The 14,535-nt window shown below is 37.0% G+C and overlaps 1 protein-coding gene across 1 annotated transcript in view; it reads left to right on the forward strand.

Moving 5' to 3' along the window:
* The window catches only part of LOC102870680 (unconventional myosin-IXa-like), a 266,823-nt gene that overhangs the window by 163,687 nt on the left and 88,601 nt on the right, over positions 1-14,535 (forward strand). Inside the window, 1 exon segment of the mRNA XM_006888336.1 lies at positions 7,517-7,616. Coding sequence (XP_006888398.1) covers positions 7,517-7,616 — 100 coding nt within the window.

Raw genomic sequence — 14,535 nt, forward strand, 5'->3', positions numbered from 1 at the left:
TGTCAGAGGCGGTGCAGTTGGCGCAGGATAGAGCAAGGTTTAGGGCTGTTGTGCATAGGGTCGCTATGAGTCGGAAACAACTCGACGGCACATAACAACAACAACAACACGGAGTAATGTCACTCTTAAATGAAGGAAGGTGAAAAAAAGTTAAATCTCATTTTGACAATGAAAATGGACTTTATCTGTCCATTTTTAATCTTTAAATATTCCAGGCTTCAATAGTAAATCATGTGGATTTTATAGAAACTCTTTCTAAATATGGAGAAGTGATCGTAAATATATTATTTTTTCACTATTTCTAGACCATATTATGAAACTCAGTTGCACAGATTGAAATGCCCCTCCTTATGCACTGTCATAGAGATTGCCTATAAATTGAAAGAACTGTACAGCATATTAGCCTGTAAGGAGAAAGTTAAACACACATTCTTTGCTGTCATTCTCCTGAAGTTTAATGATGTGTGTGTGTGTGTATGTGTGCGTGTGAGAGTGTGCGTGTTTGTGTGCGTGCGTGCATGTGTGTGTGCACGTCCTTCTCCCACAGAGCAGCTGGTGGCCTTGAACCATTCCTTCGAGATTGCAGTGCAGCTTCTTGCTACTAGGCCCACCGCGCTCCCTTATCCATATATAGAGAGAATAAAATATTTATATATGTAAAAGAGAAAAATATGTGTCTGTTGGTTCCATTAATCTGTTTTGTAGATAAGTTAGTTATAAGTATCTTTGTGTTTATTCTTTCTATCATTTTGAAACATAAACTATCTTAAATCTCCTTTATCTTATTTACTTAAACGATTTTAAATCTCCTTTATCTTGTTTACTTTGGCCCATTTAAGATCTACCAACTTCAGAATGATTACATATTCGATTGCTCATATGAAAGTTATAGATAAAATCCATACATTTATCTCCTGTTAGAGAGCCCTGGTGGCCTATTGGGTAAAACAGTTGTGCTGCCAACCCAAATGAAGGTCATTCGAATCTACCAGCTGCTCTTCAGTAGAAAAATGAGCAGTTTTCCTTTTGTCCAGTTTACAGCCTCTAAAAACTCACAGGAAGATATGCTATGAGCCTGTTAGTTCAATAGTATATAACAACAGTCTCTTGTTCTATAAGTGATACAGGGATCTCTGGTGGCCTGGTTTTAAGGAGCTGCACCATGAATCTAAGGCATATGGTTCAAATTCACTGCCTGATCTAAGGGAGAAAATTGAGTGTCTCCTCCTATGTGATTTGCTGTCTCTGAAAATCCATAACAGAGTCAACTGTAAGTTGGTTGTGACTCAGTGGCACTTAACAACAGCAGAAGTCATATTAGAAACAATGTTTTACAGAATTTTGGCTCATCAGTATTAGATAGGCTGGTTCTCATCTGTGAAAGGTGAGGGTACAGGGGCAGTAGAGGTGAAATGACTTGTTTATAGTTACATATTTAAAGAAAGTTGGAACTTGAACTCGGTTTTCATTATAAGCAACACTAGATATTTTTTCTATATATTACACTGTAATGTATACAGAATTGCCTTCATCGGGTTGATGAGGGAGAATGAAAAAGTGTCAGAGAAATGTAAAAAAATTCTGTGAGTTTAAAATTTAGTTAGTATGGTCAAGACTTTTAAAGGTCTTATTAACTTTGATGGTTTTTTTGAAGGACAGCTCAAAGGACAAAAGATTCATTAATGGCTAGAAAGATTTTAAAGGCCAGAAAGAGTCCTTTAGCGCAAGCTAAGTCAACCTTGATCATAAAAAAACCCAAGCCAACTTATAATGAGCCTTCATTGGGTTTCCAGGGCTATCAGTCTTTATGGGAGGACACAGTCCATGTTTATCCTGCAGAGCATCTGGTGGATTCCAACTGTTCACTTTTCACTTAGCCCACCATGTTATACACTGTCACTAAGGCTTGATCACAAACTTGTTAAAAAAAGATAGCTCTCTGAGAATCTTTATAATAGTCTGAAAAGATTACAGATTGTTTGGACTTGTTTAAAAGTTACTGTGTTAAAAGAGGTAGGTGAGGATCCCTCTACTTCCAAGAAGCAGAGGTCCTCCAAGAGGTCTTCGAGGTGGAAGAGGAGAAAGTGGAGGAACCAGGGGACCCCCCTTCACATGGGGGTCACATAGATGATGGTAGATATTCTATGAATTTTAACATGAGTTCTTCCCGGGGACCACTCCCAGTGAAAAGGAGTCCACCACCATGAAGTGGAGGGTCTCCTCCTGAAAGTTCATCCCCTTCAGCACCAGTTCAGAGCAGCAGTGGAAGGGGTGGAAGAGCACCTGTGTCACATGGAAGAGACAGTAATGGAGGTCCACCAAGAAGGGGACACTTACCTTCACATAGAGATGTTTATTTGTCCCCAAGAGATGATGGATATTCTACAAAGATAGATTCAAGCAGAGATTACCCAAATCCTAGGAATGTAAGAGATTATGCACCATCACCAGGAGATTATATCTATCGTGATTATGGCCATTCCAGTTCACACAGTGACTGTCCATCCAGAATCTGTAGTGATAAAGATGGCTATGACTGTGATCATGATTATTCAGATTATCCATGTAGAGTCATTCTGAAACTCACAGGGTTACTAGCGGCTATAGAATACATGCAAAAGGCCTTGGCTACAATGCCTAAAAGCAGGCAAACAATACCAAGAGTGGATGGGACTGAAAGCAGTCTCATACTCCCTGGAGCATGCACCAACATGAAAGAGATCTCTCTGTTAGACAAAGACTATTTTCTAAAGTTCTTGATAAGGTTGTTAAGAGGGCAGTAAGACTGTGTTCATGAGTACAAAGACGTTTTCTTGAAAATTATCCATGCCTATCTATGCTTTGTTTCATATTACCTATGCTTTGTTAAACATTTGCCTACCCTATGAGATCATGATTTACTGTAAGCTTTGATTTTTCTGCTAATAAAAGCAGAGGCTTTACCATCTCTCATTGTCATTTGCCTGAGAGAGTGGTGACCCTCTGAAAACCCACAAAAAAAAATTACTGTGTATGGAGCAAAGAGCAATATAATTTTTATGAATCCTAGGTGTTAAGTTATAAAAATTGAAAGCTTTGGAAGAGCAATTATTCTACCAGTTGTTAATATCTACTTTGGACTCAGCCCTATGTCAAGTGGTAAGATAAGATTCTTAGGCAACTCTAACAATCTCATTGAGGCGAGATTATGTTTTTAAATTTTAAGACTTGAGTAATTCAGGCTATCAAAGTACAGGTTCAGTTCAGGTTTTCTTCAGATCCTGACATCTATTTTGGCATTGAATTTAATGATTGAAGAAGTCAAATAAGGTAGTTATTCAAGCATAATTTAATTTTTACAAGCTATACTTTATCAAGTCTGCTGTTAGGGACCTCTCTAAAGTACTCAAGAACAACGGTGTCTCTTTGGAGACTAAGGTACGCCTGATACAGGCCATGGTCTTTGCAATCACATGTTATACATCAGAGAGTTGGACAATGACTAGGGAGGATAGAAGAATTGATGCCTTTGAGCCGTGCTGCTGAAGAAGAGTATTGAATGTACCCTGGACTGCCAAGAAAACAAACAGATTCATCCTCGAGAGGGTTAAACCAGGCTGCTCCTTGGAGGCAAGGATTCTGGGGCTTCATCTGACATACTTTGGACATGTTGTAAGGAGGGATAGGTCATTGGAGAGGGACATCATGCTTGGTAGGGTGGAGGGACAGTGCAGGAGGGGAAGACCCTCTATGAAGTGGATTGATTCAGTGACTGGGGTAATCAGTATGGGTGTGTCGGAGGCAGTGCGATTGACACAGGATAGAGCAGGGTTTAGGGCTGTTGTATATAGGGTCGCTAAGAGTCGCAAATGACTCGACAGCACATAACAATAACAACAGCATACTTTATCATGTGTATGGTTTTGTTTATAACTTCTTTTGGCCTACTTATAGTTTATTTTCCTTCTAGTACTGATTTTTGGTCTATGCAGGGCTTCAGAGCAATTCACTTATACATGCAGATTCTTACTATTAGGATTGATTAGATAAGCAGAAAATTTTTCCAATTTTGTTTTTATTGTTGTTCTTGAGATAATTCACAGAAAATAAGCATTATATTAACAAATTCTATATGTACTGTTTATTGTCATTGATTACGTTCTTCAAGTTACCCTCCTTTTCAAAGTTGTTCCTCTTTCTTTAATCAACTCACTACCCCCTAATCTTGATTGCATGTTCAGTCGATCTGACTGTAAAAGTTGGTAGAAATCTTCTATTTCCTCTTCTTTGGCTCTGGTTGTTGGTGCATATATTTGAACGATCATGGTATTTACTGGACTTCCTTGTATGCATATGGATATTATCCTGTCACTCACAATATTGTATTTCAAGATGCATCTAGAAATGATTTTTTTAATAATAACAGCAACCCCTTTTTTCCTCACCTTTTCATCTCCAGCATAGTAGATCATATCATGATTCAGAATGTCCCATGCCAGTCCATCTCATGTCAGAGTCAATCTTTATGCGTTCCATTTCTTCCCTAACAATATCTAATTTTCCTACGTTCACAGTTCTCACATTCCATGTTCCAGTGTCTGCTTAAAATTGTTCCTCTTCCTTAGTATTTCCATACTTGAAAGCTCCACCACCTCTGTTGCCTTATCTGCTAGTCTAAGTGTGTTCTGTTGTACATAGGGTTTTCGAAGGCCTGCTAATTCAGAAGTGGATGGCCAATCCTCCTTCCTAGTCTGTCTTAATCTGAATGCTCACATTTAGAAAAGTATCTGACAGACAAGCATTTTACGGAAAAATGCAGATAAAAGTTATTTCCCAGTAGTATGAAACCAGTAGTTTCAGTGTTGTTGTCTCTGCCCTTGACACAAGTGTCTTGACCCACCCAATTCCCTGCTCCACCAGCATTTTCTTCTCCCACCTACTCCCTTCAACACCTATCTCCCGGTATCCATCCCTTAATCTGATAGGTTATATCCCAAGCTTTATGGGCTTCTGTGATTCCAAATGTTTCAAGCTGCTGCCAATTTCTTATGCTGTGGTCAGTGTCTCTTGAGTTTAAGGGTCTGTGAGTTCAAATTACAAAGTAGTAATATCAGGGAAGGCTTATTTCAGATGGTTCTGAAGAAAGTCTTTTTCCTTTATTTTATTTCCCTGATTATGCAAAGGTGTTTTACTGTGTGGATCACAACAAACTGTGGCTAACTCGAAGAAGAATGGGAATCCCAGGACCCTTGATGGTGCTAATGTGAAACTTATACTTGGACCAAGAGGCAGTCATCAGAACAGAGCAAGGAAACACTGCATGGTTCAAAATTGGGAAGGGTGTATGGCAGGGATGTGTCCTATCTCCATACCTTTTCAATCTTTTATGCAAAACAGATTATCTGAGAGGCTGGGCTCCATGAGGAGAAATGTGACATCAGGATTGGAGGAAGTCTCATCAATAATCTGTGTTACGCAGATGACACAACCCTGCTTGCCGAAACTGAGGAGGTCTTGAAGCACTTACTGCAGAAGGTCAAGGACTGTAGCCTTCAATATGGGTTGAAGTTCAGTTTCAAGAAAACAAAGATTCTCACCACTGGGCTGATTGATAGCATTATGATGGATGGTGAAGAGATTGAGATTGTAAACAGCTTTAGTTTGCTTGGCTCCACAATCAACGCTTTTGGCACCAGCAGCCAGGAAATTAAAAGACATATTACGTTGGGAAAGTCTGCTATTAGAAACCTCTCCAATGTACTGAAGAACAGTGATACTAGTCTGGAGACTAAGGTCTGCCTGATACAGACCATTGTCTTTGCAATCACTTGCTATGCATCAGAGAGCTGGACAATGACTAGGGATGATAAAAGGAGAATTGATACCTTTGAGCTGTGGTGTTGGAGAAGAGTAGTGAATATACCATGGACTACTAAGAGAGGGTGAACTACTAGGAGAGGGTGAAGCCAGGCTGCTCCTTAGAGGCAAGGATTCTGAAGCTTTGTCTGACATGATTTGGACATGTTGCAAGGAGGTACCAGCCCTTGGAGAGGGACATCATGCTTGGGAGGGTGGAGAGGATAGTGCAGAAGAGGAAGACCCTCGATGAGATGGATTGATTCAGTGACTGGGATAATTGGGATAGGTGTGTCAGAGGCAATATTGGCACAGGATAGATTTTAGGGCTGTTGTACATAGGGTCACTGTGAGTCGCAGGTGACTCAATGGCACATAACAACAACAAAAACAACCCCCTAATGTTTTCTATCCTGTCTTCTGAATTGCTATATTTAGTTTGATTCTAAAAAGATAAGTTCTTAAAAGAGCATAGTGCTCAAGGCACACTTTTTTTCCCCTTTGACTAGTTAAGCAAAATTATTGTTTCATTTTAAGAGAATTTCAGGGGATTTGTTTAGGGTTTAAAGATGATCTCAGGGCAATAATTCCAGGGATGCATCTACCCTCAATGACTCCAGAAGATCTAGAATCCATGAGAATTTGAAAATCTATTCTGCATTTTCTCCCTTTTTGATGAGTTACCCTATGTAATCTTTGAACAAAATGTTCAGCAATGGTTGCAGGGAACCATCCAGTTCTGATCTCATGACAAAGGACACAGTAATCTATGGAGGCTGTTTATCTGCCTCTTATTCTTGACTCTCCTTGTTCCTCTGTTCCAGAGGAGTAGAAGCCAGTTGTGTCTAAGATGGCCACTAGGAGGCTTTCACACTCCCAAGGGTGCATTGAACTATTAGTTAAATTGAAGCTCTGGACTCATATTAGGCCAAATAAGTGGCATGTCCCATGAAACCATGAACCTAAACCTCCAAACCAAGGAACTAAATCCCAGGAAGTATTTGTCCATAAGTAGGCTACATTATTTTTCTTTATTATTGTGAATATACTACCATGCAACTTTTCCTATTTCAGTTTTTCCAGGTATATAACTTATTGATACTCTTAATGAGTGCAGCTTCCCCATCATGCTAACCCCTCTCCTCTCTTCCTCCTTCTAATAATAACTGATAAACTTTGGCCTCTATACATTTGCCTTTTCTTATATTTTATATACTTTAAATCATGCAGTGTTTATCCTTTTATGATTGGTTTCATTTACTTAGCTTAATTTCCGACATTCTGTTTGTCCATTCTTTTGTATATGATCATCTAAATTGTTTCAACCTTTGTCCATTGCGAATTGTGCTGCAAAGAATATTGATTAGTTTTTTTGTTTTTCACTTGCCAGGCTGTTTTGATTACTATAACCTTTAAAATCAGGAGTCCTCCCCCTTTGTTTTAAAACAGAGTATGTTTTAGAAGTCTTCCTTCTTTATTCTTCTTTTCCAATATTGTTTTAGCTATTTAAACAGAAAATTTTTCCATACTTTCAAGTTAATTGAACAATATCTTGACATTTTTATGTCATATACTGGAATTCTTTGACCTTGTTAGACTGTTTTTCATCTTGTTCTTAAAGACTAGCTGTCAGGAGATCTCTGCTCATAATTGAAATAATATCCTATTGTCTCATCTAAAGTGCCAGCAAGGAATCCTTAAAGTGTGGAAATCCTCACCACCATAAACAAGATGAACCAACTTGTAAGCCTGCGAAGTTAGCTGGGCCGGGCCAAAGAGAGGTAAGTATTGGATCTTGTTTGTCTGCCTTCTATGTGAATAGATGCATGTTGATTTGGAAATTGTTGTTCTAGTAGTTAAAATACCTCATTTACTCACCAAGTGTTTAATAAAGAAAGAAGCCGTGAGCTAAGCCTGTTAAAATTAAGGTGGTGAACTCCAGGCAGAGAATGGTGCTGACGAACCCAGGTTATGTATGTTAATAATAAGTTGCTAAGAAAAAGAAGGCAATTTATGCAAGTGACTTTGATGATAAATTGTGGCAATAAAGAAGTAGTCTTTGTGGATGAAACAGAATAGATTTAATGTCTGTTTTTAACCTTTGTCCAGAGTAATGTCTGTGGCTTCCTTTTGGTTATCCTTGTCACACCTGGTAGAAGAAGAGGCTTGATGGGGTGGAGGGATGTTTCAAGAAATTTATGAGCCCTCTGATGGATGCCTTTTGTTGGCATCATCTCCATTAAAAAACAAAACATTGTTGTGTTATTTGTTTTATCATTTGGTCAAGCAGGTTGCCAGACCGGCCCATAAAAAGAAAGCTCGAATGGCGCGGACGCGCTCCGATTTCTTGACTAGAGGTACTTTTGCCGATGGGGAGGGGGATACAGAGGAAGATGATTACGATGACATTATTGAGCCCCTTCTCTCCCTTGACCGAGCTTCTCACTCTGAGTTAGGGCCTGTACCCAGCCTGGGTCAGGCCTCTCACAGTGACTCCGAAATGGTAATTTTATAGAATGTAAGAAAAATAGGCAACAAATCTTATAGGAATAGTCTGCTAATCTAAAGCTAACCTTCACTGCTTCTTCCCTGTGTAATGGTTTGTACATGGGGAAACCTCCGTGAACACAGCAACTGAAGCTAAACTTCACTAGGTACTCAGATAAAGATCACTTTAATAGGTATATGTCAAATACTAAGTGAGGCAAAATGAACATTTTTAACTTAAACACTAATGTAGAAATGTTCCATATTAGGTCTTAAAAGTTATAGCATAGTGTCCACACACATTCTGTAAATGACTTTGTGGGCCACACAGTCTGCCAACTAAACTCTTCTACTGTATCATGAAAGCAGCCATATATAGTGATGATAATCACTTCTTTTTCTCATTTTAACATGCTTCCTTTCCCTTGTTCATTAATAGGAAGTAAACATAAACTTTAAAATATTACCAAGAAACACCAAAAATGTGTCTCCCTGGCAAGCGAAAGTCTTGTATGTATCAAGAATCTATAGTAATCACAAATCATAACCTTAGGGTTATATTTAAATAAAAACACTAATTTGACTGAGACTTTATCATCATTTCTCCATCAAAATTAGCTCTTTATAGTTTTTAAGATTTTATTGATGGAAATATTAGCAATGGTGTATTTGATTTTAGAACTCTGCTAGAAAAAAACCAAATATAAGAACCTTGTTTGTCTAACACATATAAAAGTATTACTTCCGCCAAAGCAAAGCTGCCTTATATGGCAGTTAATGATCTTAATTAATTTGAATCTCTTTTTCTCTATCTCCTTCCATTGAGACACACACACACACACACACTCTCTTAATTTAGAATTAGCACTTTCTTTTCACAAAAATAAAATAGAAAATCGGTCTCTTTTTGGATGTGTCCTGTGTTTGAGTTATGAATCATGAAAATACTCTTTAATTAGTAGTTAAAGAGATTAGATTGTCGCAAAAAAAATGCAGATTTTAATGCTCAAATTTGAAATTCTGTAACTTTGCTCAAACTTAATTTTATTAAAATAAGACCCATTATAGTCTATACATTTTTGTCAACAAGGTATACGTTACTTTATTCTGTTAGCATTAGTTTTCAGCGACATTTTGGTTGCAGAAGAGCTTCTCTTGCAAAAACTTCTTGAGGTGCTTAGAGATGTAGTAGTCGGTTGGTGAGAGGTCTGGTGAGTGTGCTGGATGAGACTGGATTTTGTAGCCCAAGTTGTCAAGCTTTTAAAACACTGGTTGTACAAGATGTGGTTGAGTATTATTTTGCAGAAAGATTGGACATTTTCTTTTGACCATGACTGGATGCAGACATTGTAGATTTTCATGCAGTTAATTCTCTTCTTCTTTAATGGTTTCACCCAGATTCAAGAAGTGCCAATGGATTAATCCAACTGCAGACCACAAGTCACCACGACCTTTGGTTTGGGCTATTGTTGGTTTTTGGTGTGTGGTTGGTTTTTTTCCTTCTTTTTTTTTTTTTTTTTCTGCTTCACCTCAATCCAGCCTCTGTGCTGAATGTTGTTGGTTGTCACAGAGGATCAAGTTTTCATCACATTTTACAATGCAGTTAAGAAATGGATATATTTTTTTTTTAATAGCACAAAAGGAGCACAGAGCAGAATGCAAAGCAGTGATTGATTTTTTTATTGTTGTTGTTCAATGCGTGCAATACCCATCTGCCAAACTTTTTCACTTTCCGCATTTGCTCTTGAGTAACAAGCAACTAGCCATAGGATGATGGACATGAAGTTCTGCATCTGCTGTGGTTTTGAGGTGATTTGCTTGAATGAATGCTGACACGATAATGACAACTGGTCCTTGTCTTTTAATCATGGCATGCCATTACCTTTCTTATTCTTGAATTCACTGTCGTGGAATTTTTGCAACAAACATTGAACTGTGCATTCATTGACACTTTTCTGTTGATATTTTAAACAGTCTGTGCTGCACTGGAGCCAAGTTTAAATTCATAGAAATAAATTTGACAAAAATCTTGTCTTGACCTCTTATGTTCTATATCCTCAAAAGAAAGAAAAAGCATTTACATTTAAAACCAATTGCACAGAATGAATGAGCATAAAATGAGCTTTAAGATGATTTATAACATTTAGTATTTTCTAACAAGGCAAATTATTGCACAAAGATCAAGCAACCAAAATCCTGAATTATTTTTGCGACAACCTACTAAAATTAGCTTGTGAAACAAACTAGTTTCAATAAAAAGCACTACTTAATAAGGTTTTAGTGTAAATAGCAAACTTATTTTAGTCTAAACAGTAATACATAGAGTTTTCACTTTTAAAATAATTTTAACGTATTATGTATACCTGCTGTTTTGTTCTGGAGAGTTTCCTTTGTTACAAACCTTAGTTCTTTTGGTGGTAGAATTCTATCACACCAGGCAATTCTTACTGAAACGCACCAGGAAGTTGGGCTTTCTGCTTGGAGCATTCAGCCCCTTTCAGGGTTCTAGCTGACAGCCTCTGCCTGTGATTCTGTTCACCTGCTTGATGGTCACTGCATGCCAGTAGTTGTAGAGCACCTCCCTGCCTAGTGTTTTAGTCACCTTTCCACTTCTCTCACTGTCCTGTTTCATCACTAGGAACAGGTGGTAGTTTCTTCTGGTGGATATTTGCATGAAGAAGCTTTGCTTTTTAGAATATGCCAATAGATGCTTTGTGGGGATGGGGAGGGTGGGAACAACTTTTAAGTGTATTTCTTGATTTGTATGTTATAAAAATATGTCATGTTATTACATTGTCTGTCTGTAAATAAAATACATTTTGTTCTCATAAACTAAATATCTTCTGGATTTTACATTTATTTTTTTAGACACATGGATTTTTTTTTAAACTGTATGATGTTACCTCTGAACCAAAAAATTTCCTCTTGACATTTGCTGAGAAGTATGACATTAAATTTTGAAAGAATGGCTATATTTGATCTTTCCAGTTTTGATGTTTCCAATCTAATGGGAAAAAGCCATTTGTAATCAATCAGCTATTGTATTGTCTGGGGGAAGGGGAGGAGAAGGGATAACTTTCCCCCTTTAATGACTTGGTTATAATTTTGTTTTGTTTTTAACTTTATATTTCTGACTCTGCCATTTGAATGGTTTAGTAGATTTCTTTTTAATCTTGCTTGCACTTAGCTAATTTTTTTTTTTTAGTTTTAAATGTGTGTGCACGTGTATATAGTGAAAACATTTATTGTTTCATCACTTTTTACCTTTGTAATTCAATGGCATTGATTATGGTCATTTGTTATTCAACCATCACCATTATCTTTCCAAATTTGCACTCTGTTCTTATATGTTGGCATTTACCCAAGAAAAATGCACTCTGCTATGCAATGTTTTTAAGGTGACTTTCACATAGTTTGTGTTTGTTTTTATCTTTAAAGACTCTCCATCTTCTGGATAGTAAATGGGTTAGTAAAATACTTTCTATTCTTTTCTTTAGGATTAGTATAATTAACACTATACATTTCTCTTTGTGTGTTCTCTTTTACCATTTACCATAATTTAAACAAGCTACTTGGATCACATCTATAAGTCTTAGAATTGTGTTCTTCTTTACCCCACCCTGCATGTGCCATCCTTCTCACAGTTGTGTTATTCTTCAAGATAAGGAGGTTTTGGTGGTACAGTGACTTAAGTAGTTGACAGCTAACTGAGAAGTTGACCATTTGAACCCATCAGCTGCTCCACAAGAGAAAAGTATAGGAGTCTCCTTCTGTTAAAATTGAAGGATGATTTTATTCTGCCCTAGAAGATACCTTTAGGGACCACCCACTGGTGGTCCAGTGGGTAAGGAGTTGTACTGCATGGCAAAGACAGGCAGTTCAAATCCACCAGCTGCTCCATGGGAGAAAAAGGGGCAGTCTTCTCTTGTGTAATTTTCAGTCTTGGAAAACTCACTAGAGGATCAGTTAGGGGTCAGTTCTAACTCCACAGCAATGACTTTAATTGGGCCCCTATGATTTGGAGTCCCTGCAGCAATGGTTTCATTTTGATTTTTGGTTCTCCAAGCCTTATTTGTTGAGGTTTCCTTCTCTCTACTGTACATTTATAAAAATTCCAATTGATTAAGCAAAACTTCCATTTATTGTAGTAACAGAGAATGTTCCTATCTTTTAAAAAATGTACTAAATTAGGGAAAGTCAACAGAGGATTTAGGGGCCTAAATTTTAGGGCCTAAATCCAACTATTGATGCAAAAAATTTTATTCTTGCCAGAATAATGTTAGTCAGTTTCCCAGTTGCTCTTTGAAGATTTTCATATGACAATGTATGGGCTTGATGCTTTTGTTAGCATTATTCCTTCATAAATTTCTGTGTTTCTTCTTGAGAAGTTAGACCTCTTAATTTTTGTATCAATAAAGTGATGGATCCATTTTAGTAATTGTTTCTAGAGAAAATTAGACATTTCATCTAACTTAACAGATTTATTTGCAAAGAAGTCTAGAAATTAGTATAGTGTTATGTTTTAAAAAAATTGTTTTTCAGTGGTTAGATCCCTCTTTTATTATATTATAGATTTGTATTTTTTTCCTTTTTTGTCTTAATTATTTTTTAAAGAGCTCTGGTAGCCAACCAGAAGGCATGCTATTTTAATCCACCAGCTGTTCTTCAGGAGAAAGATGGGCAAAGTGATTTACTGCTTCTGAAAACTTGCTGGAGGGTCAGCTATGTGTCAGTTCTGACTAAATACGTAAAAACAGTGGTCATTTTTTGGTTTAGCTCATTTCCTCCAAAATAACAGGATTTTATTTAAATTTATTACCTGGTATAGTTTTTTCTTCATTTTTCTACTCATTGATTTCTGCTCTTATGTCTATTGTTTCTTTCTGTATTTCTTTTGGCTTACTTTCTTTACTCTTTAACGTTCTAATTGGTTATGTAATGAATTTCTTTGTTTATTGATAATAGGTTTTAAACCTATGGCTTTAGCTTTGACTATTGTTTTATTTTAATATGTAGTGCTTCCATTAGCATTTTGGAGAATATGATTACAACTTTTATTTTCTTTCATACTTACAACTTGTGGAAATAAATGATGGAAAACATTTTCACAGGAAGGGGGTTTTTGTGGTTTGATTTTTGTTAACTTCTAGTTTTAGCACATTTTTACCAAAGAGTATTATAGTATTTCAACTTAATGGAATTTATTGGTTTTCTTTTTTACATAATTAATGACCCTATATTAGGAATGTACCATGTGCATTTGATAAGGAAGTATATTCTCTTTCTTTAGTCAATGTAATATTTCAAAGTATACCCATAATGTTTACCTTATTGATTATATTGGTTAGGCCTTCTACACTCTTATTTTTTTGTATACTTAGGCTGTCTTACACTGTGAATAATGTATTAGCTTTATTATGAATCATGTCCTTTAATATTAAAAAGTATCTTGTCACATTTAATGCTTTTTGGCTTGAATTTTATTTAAACACTCTTAAGATTTCATGCTACATTTTCTTAATCTTTTCATTTACCTAGTTTACTTTTGTTCTTTAGCCATTTTCAATCTCATATTGCATACAGAGCATAGATAGTATATGCTTTGTGAACAAAATGAAAAAACCTTTTCCTCTGGTGTTGTTGTTATGTGCTGTCAAGACGCCTGTGACTTAGAGTGACCCTATGTACAGTAGCTCTAAAGCCTGCCCTGTCCTGAGCCAGTCTTACTGACTCTGATATACCTACCCCCATTGCCCTAGTTAGAGTATCAATCCATCTCATCTGAGGTCTCCTCCTGTGCTGTCCCTCTACCCTCATGAACATAATGTCCTTCTCCAAGGGTTGGTCCTCCTGGCCACATACTCAAAAGTATATGAGATAATGGGGAGCTCTGGTGGCCTAGTGGCAAGGAGCTGCAACTACAATCCCAGAGGCGCACGGTTTGAATCCACCAGATGCTCTACCAGGGAAGGAGGGACAATCTCCTCCTGTACCAGTCAGATCTGATTTGATGGTACACTCAGACAAAATAATAATTTTTTTTTAAAAAAGTATATGAGATATTGTATACCAAAGAAGAAATTTTTATTTTGCTTTTCAAAGAGAGGAGTGACCTAGGAGAGGGGGAGGGAGGGCTGGGTAGGGAGAAAAGTGAAACAATGAATGAATGGAAATCCAAAATCTCTGTAAATGTTCATTAAAATTAATAATAAA

Source organism: Elephantulus edwardii, unplaced genomic scaffold (assembly GCF_000299155.1).
Source record: "Elephantulus edwardii isolate Elephantulus edwardi_28Jun2011 unplaced genomic scaffold, EleEdw1.0 scaffold00066, whole genome shotgun sequence".
Classification (NCBI taxonomy): domain Eukaryota; kingdom Metazoa; phylum Chordata; class Mammalia; order Macroscelidea; family Macroscelididae; genus Elephantulus; species Elephantulus edwardii.